The 17,207-nt window shown below is 45.5% G+C and overlaps 1 protein-coding gene across 4 annotated transcripts in view; it reads right to left on the bottom strand.

Annotated features, from left to right (window-relative positions):
- TMEM131 (transmembrane protein 131) overlaps positions 1-6,911 on the bottom strand; it is a 278,778-nt gene extending 271,867 nt beyond the window's left edge. For 3 of the 4 annotated variants that reach the window (XM_089693479.1, XM_089693480.1, XM_089693481.1), the window contains exon 1: positions 6,536-6,911. In XM_089693479.1, the coding sequence (XP_089549605.1) occupies positions 6,536-6,662 (127 nt within the window). In that variant the 5' untranslated portion in view covers positions 6,663-6,911. The remainder of the gene's footprint in view (positions 1-6,535) is intronic. The other variant, XM_089693478.1, reaches the window with a different exon arrangement.
- Positions 6,912-17,207: the final 10,296 nt, after the last annotated feature.

Raw genomic sequence — 17,207 nt, 5'->3', positions numbered from 1 at the left:
GTTCAAACCACACATGAAGTATCACCACGAACGTCAGAGCAACAGCAATAATTCTCGCACTAGACCTCCTCTAACTTTACACTGCTAACCTGTAGAAATCTTAAAGCGTCACCCATGAAGAATCTTAAGTACTGTAATTTGATGCCATTCCACGAGTGTACACAATTTTAAGCATGACATGTTGGGTATCCATTTACTCGCTGTAACATTTTATATTTCACAAAAAAAATTGGGGTATATATTGTGGGATTTTTTATTCCAAAAAATATACAATTAAAAAAAAAAAAAACCTCCACCACTAAATATCGGGGGGGGTTGTTTTGTTTTTTTTTTTTTTAAAATAATACACTTTAAAAGCGGTTTTAACCCTAAAAAAAAAAAATCCTGTTCCTTCAAAGCAATGGAAAATAACAGTGTGTCTGCAATGTAATTTGTCCCATTCTATGTTCTAAAATACCTGGTTGATCTGGCCTGTTCCTCTGTACCCCTGTCAGTACTCACCATGGTAATCATGGCTGCTGATGCATGACACAATGTTCAGTTTAATTGCCTCCATCATCCCGCAGTGTACAGAGTCTCTCCCTCTTCCCCTACCTCCCCGTCTGTCAGTTCCTAGTCTGTGTGAAAGCCAATCTCCTCCCTTACCCTCCCCTCCTGCTGCTATAATATATACATCAATTACTGGCATCTCCTCTGATTTATAAAGATATTAAGTACATTATGTGTGGTTTTTTTTTTTTTTTTTTTTTTAAACAATAGTGCTAAATACCTTCTCTTGCAGCGCCACACATCCCCCTCTGCTGGTTTGCATACATCAGAGGGGAAACTCAGCCCCTCCTGCTGCTCTCCTTAGATCGGGGCAGGAGAGCAGAGGAGGATCACGTGACCACATACCACATAGTGGTGCTGCGAGACAAGGTATTCAGCATTATCAATTTAAAAAATGCATATTGTACTTAATATCTTCATAAACCAGAGAGGATGCCAGTACTTTGTCAATGTGAATTTACGACCACCCAATGTTGGCACATGTTCTAATACACAACAATCTGCAATTGCTGTGCTATCCTTTGTGTCCAACTGATGGATGTTCTACAATATTAACTATAAAAATACTCTGCAATCTAGAATTACTATTTTTTTTAGTTTATATTGAATCTAGAAGGTTTTTATGCAGAGAATGCTTGCTTAATGTAAGAGTCAACGCTTTATAAATATGCCACTTTCAAAGCACTATCAATGCTCAAAACTTAGACAGCGGGCTACCTTTAATTTGTAAAGTGTACTGCCAATTTGGAGTCTGCATATTTTCTATCTAGACCAAGGATGGGGCACTATTCCCCCCCACTCAGACAAAGGAAGGGGCACTATTCCCCCCCACTCACACAAAGGATGGGGCACTATTCCCCCCCACTCACACAAAGGATGGGGCACTATTCCCCCCCACTCACACAAAGGATGGGGCACTATTCCCCCCCACTCACACAAAGGATGGGGCACTATTCCCCCCCACTCACACAAAGGATGGGGCACTATTCCCCCCCACTCACACAAAGGATGGGGCACTATTCCCCCCCACTCACACAAAGGATGGGGCACTATTCCCCCCCACTCACACAAAGGATAGGGCACTATTCCCCCCCACTCACACAAAGGATAGGGCACTATTCCCCCCCACTCACACAAAGGATGGGGCACTATTCCCCCCCATTCACACAAAGGATGGGGCACTATTCCCCCCTAAAGTCAGAAGGATGGGGCACTATTCCCGTCCTAAAGTCAGAAGGACAGTAAACTGACCCTTGTTTATAAAGTTTCGAGACCCCCAATATAGACCAATGAGTCCACCTTTTGCCAAGGAATTGCATTACAACTTTTTCAAGACTAAATGGGCAGCACAGTGGGTAAATGGTTAGCACTTCACCTTGCAGTACAAGGGTCGTTGGTTCAAATCCCAGCCACAGCACCACCTGCCTGGAGTTTGCATTTCTCCCTGCGTGGGTTTCCTCTGGGTACTCCGGTTTTCTCCAACCCTCCAAAGACCTGCTGGTAGGTTAACTGAATCCTGTCTAAACTGGCCCTGGTATGTATGAATGTGTGAAGGACCTTAGATTGTGCACCGCTTGAGGCTTAGGAACTGATGTGAGATAGATAGAATATATATATATATTAGTAAAGCGCTGCGTAAACTGATGGCACTGTTTAAGTACCTGAAATAATTACTTCTCCATAGTGATGACAAAGTACACTTGACGATTAATTAAAACTATTGCATGACAAGTTCTTATAATACGGCTTTTAGGGATTTTGTATGTAAATATTGCACTGCAAACCTGGCTCTTGATTCTGGTGAGGTCTATTCACCCAAACACAACAGTGGGTGTAACCCAATGAAGCATTATGCTATTAGAAAGGTGGCCATGGGTGGTAAAACTGTGGCTCAGCTGCCTATTTATGCTGCCTGTGAACAAGGCCTTACATTTACAGACCATTTTGCATAGTAGCTGTCTGATTAGCATGTATAAATGAAAATTAGCAGGCCAGGTTAAGAAGAACTGGCTTACTGTATACAATGTTATGAAAGCTTCTAAACTAGAAATTGTGTCTTGGCACCTAGGTTCACACTGCCTCCCATTGACTTCAGTGCAAAAAAGCCTCCCATTGACTTCAGTGCAAAAACTCCTGTCAATGGCAATGCTATGTGAAAACTTATCTCCACATGCCACTCTACTCTATCACTTGCGAGTCTGGAATGCACCGCTACAAACTCACACAGGACTCTTTTCATAATAGCACTTAAAATGCAACGCATGTGTATTACATCTGTGTGAACCACCTCAATAGGAACACATAGTATCTAGCCTGTCATGACTTTGAAAACGCATTCAGAGTCGCATGTGTGAAGCAGGGCGGCTCCATTCACACCTGGGCACTTTGGGACCATGGCAGAATTGCTGTAATTGCAAAATGCAGGTTCAGGTGCCATTATTTTCAATAACATCTAAAACGCTGTGTGATGTCGCCTTGTCACCCAAATGTTGCCTTTCCGCAGGTGCCGACACTTAAAGAAAAAAAACTGGCTTTTATCTTTAGCTGGCTCCTACATTCAAAGCAAATTTGTCAAGCCCTTTTCTAAACCGTAATCTTCAGTATGTTGTTGGAACAAGGAAAATACCTGTATTAGAAAAATAACAAACAAAACACACTTTTTTAAAGTGGAATTCCGGGATAACCCCAACTACTCTTAAAACTGTCCCAGCCCCCCTGCTAACACTTATGTTTACTAAACTGTGAAAAATGTATATACTTACCCAATTTCAGGTCGGTCATGTGATCCTGCTTACCTGTGTCAGCCAGCATCGCTGCATGGAAAGGAGAAAGCACCAACAATGGTGGGGCCATTACAGTCTATGGGTGATGTCACACTCCCAGGTGTTAAAAATGCGCTTTCCTCTGCAACCGGCATTGGCTGACACAGAGGAGATCACATACCTGGACCAGAGTGGTATGAAAATAGACAAGTACACAGATCTTTCTTACAGGTTAATTTACATATTTGTTAGAAGAAGGGAAGGGACAGTTTTACGAGTAGTTAGGGTTATCCCTGAATTCCACTTTAAGTACTAGTTTGTACTTCAAGCCCAACTCCAACAAAACCCTTTTCTTTAGTTTGGACAGAGCTGAGACGGGCAAGAACCTGTGTCAGATTTATTTCTGTGAATATGCAGATTTCCTATCAATTGCTGTTAAACAGAAAGTGATGGGAAAAGTCTGAGGGTCACAGACTGCAGCACCACACCTTTTACAGTAAAATGTGGAAGGATTTGAACCTGTCATTGAATTACTGATGTCTGTGAAATAGATTTAATAAAACTTCAGCACTCAGAATCTGGTGCAGCTGTGCATGGTAGACAATCAGCTTCTAACCTCAGCTTGTTCAATTAAGCTTTGCCAATAAAACCTGGAAGCTGATTGGTTTCTATGCAGAGCTGCACCAGATTTTGCACCATGAAGTTTTAGTAAATAACCCTGTGTCTTCTCTACAAAAGACGACTCCATCACCTAATGTTGGTCCTGCTCTCCTAAGGATAGAAGAGAAGTGCACATACAGATTTGCAGCCATGGGGTTTAGGACATGTGTGTTACTGATTCGCCATTACTCTGATGGGCACACAGCAAAACAATTCATAGATTAAACATTTTATGTATATGTATAACCTGTCCATTAAGAAAAAAAAAAAAAAAAAAAGTTCAGTAAAAGTTGGTCCCACTTCCTAAAGTTATCAAACACTTGAAAGAGAAAAGGTTAAGACCTGGGGTACTTGGATGGTTAGTCAACAGGGGTTATTTTAAAATAGAACTTAACTGTATCTGAGCACCACAAACAGAAAATGCTATTTAATTCATTTGTAATATTCAAAACAAACTCATCCATACATCCATGTTTCCATACTTTTTTTTGTTGAGACATCACTTTGAAATACACGCCCTGCAGTTCTATTCACAGCCCTCTTGAATAAGGGAAGATGACTCGTAGAATTTATTTCCTGGAATCGACCTGCCCTTGGCTCAGGCACACAGTCAGGAGGGTGTTCTTAGCTGTAAAAAAGCCATTCCACCCTCCTCCGGATAAGAGAAAAAAAAAAAAAGAAGCTCGTTTAGGTCCTGAGATGTATGACATCATTTGGGCCTAGGCCAGAAACGAAGAAGAAAAACGAAAAAAAAGAGTTTACAAAGTTTAAGTTTCCGGTCACACTGGGTATGCCTTGGCATGCAATTTGCATGCCATTCAACCAAATAGGGTGCCTATTGTCCGCAATTACAGCGGTCATATCGGTGCCACACTGATTTCTAAAGTAGTGCATGCGCTACTTTTGATGCGATTTGCATAGACATCTGTGGCAGATGTCTTGCAAATCGCACCTCAAATCAGCATGTCAGCGAAGTCGCACGATTTCAAAGTCAAGAACGGTGTGAGCGGGGTGGAAAACAAGTAGAATATATCATACTTTCCTGTTTACTAAAGCAAGCTGCATAAGGATTAAATAGCTAGTGCTGATTGAGAGCATTTAGTTCTGCCTTAAACCTACTGGAAACGATCTTGAATTTGGAAAAACACAAAATTCAATATCTTCCTCTGCTTTTCAATGATCTCAGCAGGCAGTGCACATCCTCACATGCTAGGAACTATAGATTTCTATGGTCTGTAAGAATAAAAGAAACTTTTATTTTGAGCTTTTTTGATTTTCTGAACTTTAGCTACAGGTTTAGTCTGAAATTTAAAGCGGAACTTAACTCTCTCAATCAACAGTCTATTCTTAATTCTTATGGTGCTAAAATTATCAAATAAATAGGAAAGTATATATTTACTTTTTACTCTTTTCACATTTTTTACATTACTTCCCGGTTTCCATGCCTTGGCAAATGAAGTCATACATCAAGAGCCTTTAGGAGGGGGCTTTCTCAGCCAAGTAAACCCACCTGCCTGCATGGCTGAGCAAAGGGTTCTAAGGGATTTCTCAACAAAAAGCATGGAGACACGGATTGATAGGGGAGTTTGTTTTGAGTATTAAGAATGAATGTTTGGTTTGTGGTGCTCAGGTGCAATGTACTTCAATTGAAAAAACTGACAATACTGCCTCTAACTAAGTTCTAACTTTTGGGCAGCCTCAACTGGGCCCCCTTCCCCCTCACCCGGGCTCCCTTCCTCCTCACCTGGGCCCCAGACCCCCTTCCCCCTCACCTGAGCCCCCCTTCCCCACTCACCTGAGCCCTAGGAGGCCAGGCCCCCTCGCTGGGCCCCCCTTCCCCCATCACCTGAGCCCTAGGAGGCCAGGCCCCCTCACCTGGGCTCTAGGAGGCCAGGCCCCCTCGCCGGGCCCCCCAGGAGGCCAGACCCCCTTCCCCCTCACCAGGGCCCCCCAGGAGGCCTGACCCCCTCGCCGGGCCCCCCAGGAGGCCAGACCCGCTTCCCCCTCACCTGGGCCCCAGGAGGCCAGACCCGCTTCCCCCTCACCTGGGCCCCAGGAGGCCAGACCCGCTTCCCCCTCACCTGGGCCCCAGGAGGCCAGACCCGCTTCCCCCTCACCTGGGACCCAGGAGGCCAGACCCGCTTCCCCCTCACCTGGGCCCCAGGAGGCCAGACCCGCTTCCCCCTCACCTGGGCCCCAGGAGGCCAGACCCGCTTCCCCCTCACCTGGGCCCCAGGAGGCCAGACCCGCTTCCCCCTCACCTGGGCCCCAGGAGGCCAGACCCGCTTCCCCCTCACCTGGGCCCCAGGAGGCCAGACCCGCTTCCCCCTCACCTGGGCCCCAGGAGGCCAGACCCCCTTCCCCCTCACCTGGACACTAATGGACCGCTCTAACCTCCTCTCCTGGGCCCCAAGGGGCTGTCTGCCCCCATCACCTGGGGGCTAAGTAGCTGTCCGCTCCCCCTATTAGTACAGCTCAGTGAGCCCAGCTCCGGAGTGTAGGTTTGTATGCTGAGAGTCCCTGTATCCCCCGGAGGGGAGGAGATGCGGGAAGAGCTCACTCACCCTCGGTGTGGCTGTTGGCGCTGTGCAGGGTGAGCAGGGTAAGGAGGAGGCTGTAAAAGCCCGGAGAGGTGTTCCGGCGGGCACAGCAGTGGCAGTGTTGGTGCAGCAGGTGGGGTGTCCTGGCCATGGTAAGGTGTACACAGGTAGACTGCTCTCAGGAACACAGCATGGGAATGTACTCCGAAGGCTCTCCTTCTCAGCCTGGCTATCTCCTCCGTGTCGTCTGTCAACAACTCCGGCAGTGCTTCACTCTCTTCCAGCTGTTCTCACCTCAGCTGGACTCCACCAGAGCAGTAGATATTCAGGGGCCAGAGTGTCTAACAGTGTTTTCATTTCCTCACACTAGTAAGGCTCTAGCCGCAAACATCCGCTTCCTGTGACAGGCAGCGCCGCCTCTGTGCAGAGAGTCATCCACAGCGACATCTGACGGACAGCGCTGGGCACTGCACGGTAGTGTCATTGAGACGCCACATGTCAATGTGAACAGTCACTGCCTGGACACATGTTCGGAGCACGCGCCGGCTGACACACGCCTTGTCAAGAGCAATGGCATACCAAGTCAGCTCAAGCCACTGTTGTTTTTGTTTTGTGGGGAAAAGAGCATGAAAAACAATAATCCTGGGTTCACACTGATGCAGTGCAGCACATCGCATGTGATTCGCACAGGAACCACACCGCATTCCTATGCAAATCACATGTGATTTATGTGCTGTGCAATTTGAGCCATACATATTGTATTCCTCAAATCACACCACATCCACACCAGAAAAGTGCAGGACCCTTTTTTGTGTCCGCACCAGAATCGGATCACATGGTGTTCACACTCATGCGATCCAATTCTGCCCATTGCACCGCGTTTTGTGAACTGATTTTGGGGTGTCGTTCATTTAAAATACACACCCGCAGCAGTTCGTATGAACAGGGTGCGATTATGATGTGGTGCGGAAATCGAACAGAAACCGATGCAAAGTCCGCACCGCATCAGTGTGAATCCAGGTTAAAGTAGTATTAACCCCAAAAACAAACCTTTCTTATATTGCAGCTTACCAAATCTCAGATGAAAAGGGTGCATTTGTTTTCTGTTTTAGGCTTTCTTCTATTTTCATTTGGTGATCCAGCCAGCAAGTCTGTTTGTTTTTCAAAAGAAAAAAAGGCCTCCCACAGAAAGTATCAGTTTACATGGATGAGACACACCATTTACTAATAATAGGGGTGATTAAAATGATCAACTTTTATTTATTCATGTAAAAGGAAAAATAACTGCTGTAATTGCTTATAAAGTGTGAGCTGGAATTTTGCTTCAGTTGGTTAGTGTATTTAAATCTGCTAGTACATCTAACACTCCCCTCCCCAGACTGACAATGCTGCTGTCAGGGAAGGCTTGTCCAAAGTACAAAATGGAGTTTTCAGGCGCATACAGTATGTGTGCACATGCACAGACCGGCAACTGGATGAGCAGATGTGAGCAAATGCATACACGTGCACACAGGCATACCCAGGCGCATGCCTATCATCAATACTGGTGCCAACCGACCTATTGAAACAGGACTGCAGCACTGGCTCATTGCTGTTTGGCCTACAGTGTTCTATGTGTTTAATCCTGGTTCTTGTGCCTGACCTCTGATCTTGACCCGGCTTACTCCTGACCAGGGGCGGACTGACCATTTGGAAACTTGGGCACTGTCCGAGGGCCCGGGGTCAGTAGGGGGTCCCATAAGATGCCCCTGGTACCTTTTTCATAAGTTTTTTTGAGTTTGGGCAAGGACACAGGGGCCCCATGATCCCCTATTGCCCGGGGGCCCCATGAGTTGTCAGTCCGCCCCTGCTCCTGACCACGCTTGTCAGCTACCTGCCCTGACCTCAGCTTGTCCCTGAACTCTGCTTCACCCTCTTATCTGGCATATGCTTCCCACTGCGCATCCACAGCCTGCCATCAGCCAAGCACCATGTCAGACTATCCGCTACCAGCCCGTCCTGCTGTGATATCTGCCTGCTGTCAACTGCTTCATTTCCTGGCATCCTCCCAGTGAAGCGTCAGCTACTACCCACACAGACTACTGGAGTGACCATAAGCACCCAAACCTCACTGTTCTTTTGCGGTCACTGTTCCACTATCACTGACCCCCAAGCTGGAGCTGTACGAGAGGCCTTCCTCTTCCCATCAGGCTCACTAAGCAGGTACGTGACAGCTGCTGTCTGCTGTGCCTCCTGTGCTCCTTCATCCAGAGTGGGGTCTCACTAATAAAGGAGGTGTGTTACTAGCCAGATCACCAGGTGAAAACAGAGGGAAAAAAGCCTAAGAAAAGCAAACTAATGTAGCCGATATATCTAATGATTGGTAAGCTGCAATAAATAATATTTTTGGTTTGGGGTTTTATACTGCTTTAAAGGAGAAGTAGGAATCACTAAGGAGTGTACTTACTTTTGCTTTCCTATAACCCAGAGTCAGCTGATAATGGTCTAAGGCTTGCTGTCAGCTGAGGTGGCACAGCCTCCAGGCTCTGGAAGGATCCTGACAATATTGTCAGGATCCACTCAGCTGCTTGATTGACAGCTTGCTCCTCCTCTCAGAAAGCTTGCTGCTCCACTCCCTCCCCATTCCAGGTCCCTGAGCACTGGATAAGCAGAGTGGTAAGCGGTGATTAACAGTCACCACTCTCCACTCCAAGAAGCCCAAGAGCTGAGCGATCTGCAGTCATGTGATCATTCAGTTCTGGGGCTTAGCACTGACGTGGGACATGGAAATGAGTATGCATGTTTGTATTTTTTATACAGTACACATTTCTCCTTTACGGGACCGTTGGATCTATGCGTGTGTATAGGGGTGCAATTTTTTTTGTAGTGTTCAGCTACATTTACATGGCCACAAGAAAGCAATAATTTTTTTATTTACAGATTTTAATGCAGCTGCAACATTTTCAATGAAAACATTCACACAGGTGCATAAACATTCAGATCAGATCCGTTCCACAAAATCCAAAAACCTTAGTTTGAGGACATGCTTGTGCATTCTAGTATTGAAAAAAAGAACAATTTTACAAATAAAAAAAAACGGATCTAAAAGCGAGTATCATATATGATATACTGTACGTATGAACATAGCCTTAAGCCTCATGCACACAGGTGGTGAGAGTTATAAAAATTGCTGGGCGTCAATATCCAGGCATTTACAAGCACATAAAAAGAATTTCCCAGACACGAAAACATGTCGTGCTATAGTGTGCGGGTATTCGCTCCATCCTGGACACTCCTTCCTCCATGCACTGTGCCCTCCACACAGGCAGGGCAAGTTTGGTAGTTTGACAGGCCAAGGAGTGTGGTAGTGCAGTGGGCACAGCCTGATTGGGCACTGAGAGACTAATTCCCCATCAGGTCCGCCTTGCTGTTGATTGACAGTGCACAGCAGTGGGCGGATCAATAGCGACTATTCACTCCAATAGCAGCTTTTGAATCCACATAATGCCACTGGCTGTCAATCAAATTGAGGTGGACCTGATGGGGAATTAGGCTATGTTCACACCCATGCAGTTTGCTTTTTGTATGTTTTGCAGTGCTTTTTGCAGTTCGTTTTGCGTTTTTCTACACACGTTTTTGATGCGTTTTTACCTGCATTTTGCATTCAAACTACCAAACTTGTCCTGTCTGTGTGGTGGGCACAGTGCATCGAGGAAGGAGTGTCCAGAATGGACCGAATACCCTCATTTTGCATTCAGCAATTTTTTTATTTTTTTTTTAACCACTAGCCTACAGGGCACTTATACCCCCTTCCTGCCCAGGCCAATTTCCAGCTTTGAATGACAATTGCGCGGTCATGCAACACTGTACCCATATGAAATTTTATCATTTTTTTTGTGACAGATAAAGCTTTATTTTGGTGGTATTTAATCACCTCTGGGTTTTTTATTTTTTCTTAAACAAACCAAAAACCACTGAAAATTTTGAAAAAAAATGTTTTTTCTTAGTTTTTGTTATAAAATTTTGTAAATAAGTGATTTTTCTCCTTCACTGATGTGCAATAATGAGGCTGCACTGATGGGCACTGATAGGCTGCACTGATGGACACTGATAGGTGGCACTGATGGGCACAGATGAGGAGGCACTGGTAGGTGGCACTGATGGGCATTGACAGGCATCACTGATGGGCACTAAAAGGCATATATGGTACTGATAAGCGGCACCGATACATGGCACTGATAGGCAGCACTGATAGGCGGCACTGACTGGCACTAATAGGCGGCACTGACTGGCACTGATAGGCAACACTGACTGGCACTGTTAGGTGGCACTGACAGGCATTGATAGGCGGCACTGACTGGCACTGATAGGCGGCACTGACTGGCACTGTTAGGCAGCACTGACTGGCACTGATAGGCGGCACTGATGTGCATTTATAGGCGGCACTGACTGGCACTGATAGGTGGCACTGATTGGCATTGATAGGTGGCACTGACTGGCATTGATGGGTGACACTGAAAGGCAGCTCAGATGGGCACTGACATGTGGCATTGATGTGCACTGGTAGGCACTGATATGTGGCACTGATGTGGCACTGATGGGCACTAGCACGAGGCACTGATGAGCACTGACACAAAGCACTGATGGACACTGACAGGTGGCACTGCTGGGGCTACACTGATCATCAGGGCACACTGATCATCAGTGCCCTGATGATCAGTGTAGATGTCCCCTCCGTGGAAAGCTGATTACCGGCTCTCCTCTCGAGCTGTCAGCGTGACAGCTCGTGGGGAGAGAAATGCAGATAACCGGCATTTCCCTGTTTACATGTGATCAGCTGTGATTGGACACAGCTGATCACATGACTGAGCCGACATCTTCGGCTCTTTCTGTGATCGGTGATCCGCTGTGTCCGAGGGACACAGTGCACCGCCGATTGCCGCGCTGCATGCTCCCTGAGCAGCGCATGTACAGTGAGAATGGGAGGACGTCATATGACGTCCTCCCAGAATGAGAGAACCACCTTGCGCCCGTCATATTACTATATGGCGGGCGGGAGGTGGTTAAAGTGGAATTTATTTTTTCCTGGGCAGAATAAAAATGCAAAACGCAACAAAAACGCACTACCATGCATTTCAGCAGATTCTCCATTGAACTCTATTGTAGCAAAAATGTGGCTTTTTGCTGTTAAAAAAGTCCCTGACCCTTTCAAAAAATGAGCCGTGACCTTTAAGGAACAGAAGTTTCGCCTGTTATATGGGGTGAACTTTATGACTTGGTTGGCCGAATTTAGAAATCATTGATGGCACCATCGGATTACCGAGCGAAACGGCGTTTTCGAATCGTTGGGAATTCGAACCATGTATGGCCTGCATGTCTCTCAGTTCTCCATCAGGCTTTGCCCAAACCACAGGAAACTGTGGCGGTAGGGACTAGTTCCACCTTTCTCTGTGACTCAAGTCATTTCCCAAATATGGAATTCCCAGCCCCTCTGATTACATTTAGCTTTTGGCTGGGGAATTTCCTGGCTGAAAGCTAAATTGAGTGGGGATAGAGTCCTGTGCCAGAAGCTGTCACATTCATAACAATGTGCTCCCACCCACATGTCCTATATTAACTAGCCTGTAAAGCTGTCTATACTTACATATTCTCAGGGTGCTCCCGCCAGTCATGTGATCAGCTACCAGTGCTGGCTCCAGGGTAGAGGAGGGACAGCAGACAACAGATGCCCCATAGTAATTCTATGGGTGACGTCACTGCATAGGCATTGCAGCCATTGTCACTGCTCTCTCCTCTCCCCTGAAGCCGGCTCTAGTATGCAATCAATGACAAAACCGGAGCATCCTGGGAATAGGTAAGTATAAAAATCTTTTCTCTACAGACCAATTAGTATAGGATTTAGAAGGGGGTGGGAGCTGATTTAAAATTAGATGGGTTTACCCCTGGACTTCCATTTTAACCCCTTCCCACCGACCTTACGCATATATGCGGCTTCACATAAGTGGGTCTTTTATCGTGGGGCCGCATATATGTGTATTTCACACCACACAGCACACTCCCAGCACAGAGACCGGGCTCGCACCAACAGCCCCGGGCAGGGCCGTGGATAATGGGGTACCACTAGTCCTCCTGTGCGGGCCTAGACCAGCAGGGGGGCCAGGCAGCTGGGTGAATCGGATGTGGGCAGAGAGGGTGATATGTGTAATTACTGGAACTGATCCCCTGTACGGCTTTCTCTGCAGCAGCTCACAGTTCCTCTCCCTCCCACTGGCTTTCATCTGCTGCAGAGAGAGCAATACAGGGATTTGGTTCCAGTAACTGCCCCCCCCCCGTACCCATCAAATTCCCTGTGCATCATATGTTGCCCCTGCTGTGCCCCCCACAGTGCTGCCAGCTTCCCTCCAGCAGGTGCAAGCACACAATAGGATCCTTCAGTATGGACAGTTGGGGAAAGGGTCCAGTAAATATGTCACATTTCCCAGCTCCTGCCTTTCCTGATCACTCACTGTGTGCATTTATAACTGAAGCATAGTAGACTGTGTTTGTTTTGGGGGGTGGCCTCTCCGGTTGGCTGTATGGGGCCCCGTGGTTTCTAACAGCAGCCCTGGCCCTGGATCTCGTACTAACTATTGGAACTCCCAGTTACTGCAATAGCCTCTGATTGGATATCATGGTGAGCCCCGTGTTTACTTCCTTTTGGAGAGTTGGAGAGGAAGATACATTTTATCTTCTTCTCCTTGAGGGGGATGAAGCTGCAGTGCAATTAAAAAAAAAGTGTGATAAAGAAAAAATAAAGAAAAAAAAAACAAGATGAGATTTGCCAGGGTTAGTGTTAAGGTCGGGGTCAAAGGTCACAGTCAGCATATTTTGAGTAGAATTAAACAAAACTAGTATCGGTGTCAGTTAGTGTCAGTGTGTTTTAGACAGGGAAAAAAATGCTACATTTTTACCATTGTTTCTGGGCCATAATACGGATACTAATATATACATATGTGGTATTGTCATGATCGTCTTTGGCTCCCACAGCTGTCAATCACAGCCAGTGAGTAGGGAGTGAGGGCAGGACTGAGTCCATAGTCAAACAGAGAAAACTCAGGAGTGGCCATGCACGAGTGTTCCCATAGCAAGCTGCTTTCTCTGATGGCACTCAGCAGGAGGGAGGGGCCAGAAGTGACTGCAGGGGATCCAAGAAGAGGAGGATCGGGGCTGCTCTATGCAAATCCACTGCACAGAGCCTGAAAGTATAGACATGATTGTTATTTTAAAGGGAAAAAAAAGGGATTTTTATAACCACTTTAACTATTAGGTGGGCTTGCACTTCCCCCAGACTGGAAGAGAATTTGTCCTCCAATTTATTGTCAGCACTTGTCAAGAGGTGGTGAGCAACACTGGAAGACCAACTTTAAACTTTCAGTATAAATTAGCTAACTACATTCCGGGCGTATTAAACAAAGTGTGTGTAAAGTCTGTGTGTTTTTTTCATTTCTATCAATCTGCCAAAATCTGAGTAGCAAATCATGTTCCCTGTCAGCAAACAGCAGAGAATAACACTTATGACTCATAAGAATGCAAAGATTATCTAGATTTTCAGTAAGGCAGTGGAAAGAGTGTGCTCTCACTTAAAAAAAAGTTACATCAGCTACAGCCAAATGCTCAAAGTGGTTGTAACGGCTGATAGTTTTTTACCTTCATACATTCTATGCATGAAGGTAAAAAAACCTTCTGTGTGCAGCATCCCCCACAGCCCCCAGCCCCCCTTATACTCACCTGAGCCCCCTCTCGATCCAGCGATGTGCACTGGAGTCTCAGCTATCCCAGGACTCCCTCTTCTCATTGGCTGAGACAGCAGTGGGAGCCATTGGCTCCTGGTGCTGTCAATCACAGCAAGTGAGCCATGCGAAGAGAGGGCGGGGCCGAGCTGCGACTTTGTATGTGAATGGGCACACGGAGCAGCGGGTGCTCCCATAGCAAGTTGGTTGCTGTGGGGAATCTGACAGAAGGGAGGAGCCCAGAGAGTCAGAAGGGGACCAAAGAAAAGGAGGATCTGTGCAAAGCCACTGCACACAGCAGGTAAGTAAAGACAAATTTGTTATTTAAAAAAAATATATATATATACACACACACACATATATATATACTATGAGTCAGGAGGAGCTATCAAGACCAGTCACTGCTTTGACAGCTTAGAGTACTGGCATTAAGCCATAGAAGCTGTTTACTTTAGAAAGCAGCCACAGCTTAAGTAAAAAAAGCCTTTCTCCTGCCAAAATGCTGCAGAGAGGGACATTTGCTCTCTGTGTGGAAGCAGTAGTCTCTCTGCAGAGGTTCAACATACATCTGCTGAATAAGGCCTATAGCTCTCCATTCAGCAAAGCTCATGCTCCCTGCTGATTGGAGAGCTTTAACTCTGACAAAGCAAGGGGCATGTTGGACCTCTGTAGAGAGACTACTGCTTCCACACAGAACCACAACACTTATAATTAGGACTATAAATGTACCTCCCAAGGTATAACACAAAAAAGAATATCAATACATAAAAACAGTATTTTATTGTTACCATATACATGTATCACAAACATAATAAAATACAAATAAAAGACTTATTTGTGATACATTTATATGGTAACAATAAAATACTGCTTTTATGTATTGATATTCTTTTTTCTTTTACACCTCGGGAGGTACATTAAGCCCTGGTTCACACTGATGCGGTGGGGAATATGCAGCGTTTCTGTGCGAATTCCGCACCGCATCAGAGTTGCACCCCGTTCATGCAAACTGTTGCGGGTGTGTTGTTATGTTAACACCCCCCCCCCAAAAAAAGTGCTCTGCAAAACACAGTGCGATGTGCAGAATCGGGTCACATAGGTGTGAATACCCATGCGATTCGATTCTAGTGCAGACCAAAAAAAGGGTCCTGCATGTTTTTGGTGTGGGTGCGGTGTGATTAGAGTGGTTCCTGTGCGAATCACATGCGATATACCGCACAGCATATATGTGAGCCCAGGCTGATAGTCCCAATTATAAGTGTTGTGGTTCTATTAAATATATAGTGATGGCACCTCCAGAGGAAATATTAACCCCATATCCATCCTCCACATATGCTTCTTGATTCTACTGCTTCCACACAGAGCAAGTGTCCCTCTCTGCAGCATTTTGGCAGGGAAAGGCTTTTTTACTTAGGCTGTGGCTGCTTTCTAAAGTAAACATCTTCTATGGCCAAATACCAGTACTCTAAACTGGCAAAGCAGTGACAGGTCTTGATAGCACCTCCCCTCTCACACCGATTCCTATTGGCCAGAAAGGCCCTCATGATAGTGATGGGATCAAGTAAAGTAAGGGATAGAAATGTCAGAGCTATGCCTGTACAGAACATTAGGCATTTGGCTGTAACTGATGTAATTTTATTTTTTTAAGTGACATGACACTCAAAGCTCTTCCATTGCCTTACTGAAAATTTTGATAATCTTTGCATTCCTATGAGTCATAAGGTATAGCAGGCACACGCGTCAATCCAAACAATGGCAAGAAAACGTGATCTATTTATTGATATTGTCTGAGTAATCCATAATTACAGCTGCTCACAGCCACAGTGCATTTGCAACAATGTTTTATTAGTGTTGTCATGTAATCTACATCATCAAATACTTTTTGGTAATGCTTCAGAAAATAAACAATTGAATAGAAGTAATGACTGTAAATAGATACAAGGTGTTTTTCTGAGATCATCTTTGAGCAGAGCATAGGTATGCAATTTTGACGATTTTTGGACACAGTTTTAGGCCTTCATTTACACCTGAGCAAAAGCCTGATGATTTTGAAGTGTTTTTCAGGAGTATGGTATTTTACAAGGTTTTTATGTATGCGTATCATGACTTTTCATAATCAGTTTAGTGTGCGATCAGTAGTAGTAATAATGCTCTTTTTTGGCACTCTTACAATTGATTTAGATATATCTCCCCCTAAGTTGACCACATATTACAAACTAATTTTTCAACTTTGTAAGTTTATGTTTAAGGGCTTGTTCACACTGGCAGTTAAGAAGCGGTAAAACCCAGCAGCTGAGTTGCAGTTTTACCACCCCTATCTGCTCCCCTTTAAAGTGATACTAAAGGCTTACATTTTTTTGTTCAAAAATAACAAAAATGTTATACTTACCTAAAGATATAAAGGGGTATACGAGCACTAGGTAATTTCAGTTAAAAGCAGCTGGCATAAAGGCAAAACCTCTGGACCTTCTGTACAAAACTAATCAATCAACACAGCGCTGAAATTCATGGGGGATCATGGGGCCCCTGTGTCCTTGCCCAAACTCAAAAAAGCCTATGAAAAAGCTACCAGGGGCATCTCATGGGGCCCCCTACTGACCTTGGGCCCTCGGGCAGTGCCCGAGTTTCCAAATGGTCAGTACGCCCCTGATTGCATGGTCATACATGCATCAGTTTTCATGCTACTGAGTATTATATTGGATGTCTATAATATAGATCTACCATATGCTATGCAAACGCCTAGGTTTACACTTGATGTGATTGGTGCATGCTGTGCTGGCGTGGGCACAGCAACCCATTCATTGGAATGGGCTGCCGTACCTTCAGGAAACTCAGGAAAAAAAGCTCTGCGATCCTTTTTACAAATTGCACCCACATGGCAGCACCATGTGGTTGTGCACACATGAAAATGCACTGCGTTTTCAGATTCCTGAGGGGTGCCATTAAGA

The sequence above is a fragment of the Staurois parvus genome, unplaced genomic scaffold (assembly GCF_062004578.1).
Source record: "Staurois parvus isolate SC_StPar_1 unplaced genomic scaffold, SC_StPar_1.0 ptg000634l, whole genome shotgun sequence".
Classification (NCBI taxonomy): Eukaryota; Metazoa; Chordata; class Amphibia; order Anura; family Ranidae; genus Staurois; species Staurois parvus.
The sequence above is the reverse complement of the archived record's forward strand: the minus strand, read 5'-3'. Positions and strand labels throughout refer to the sequence as shown.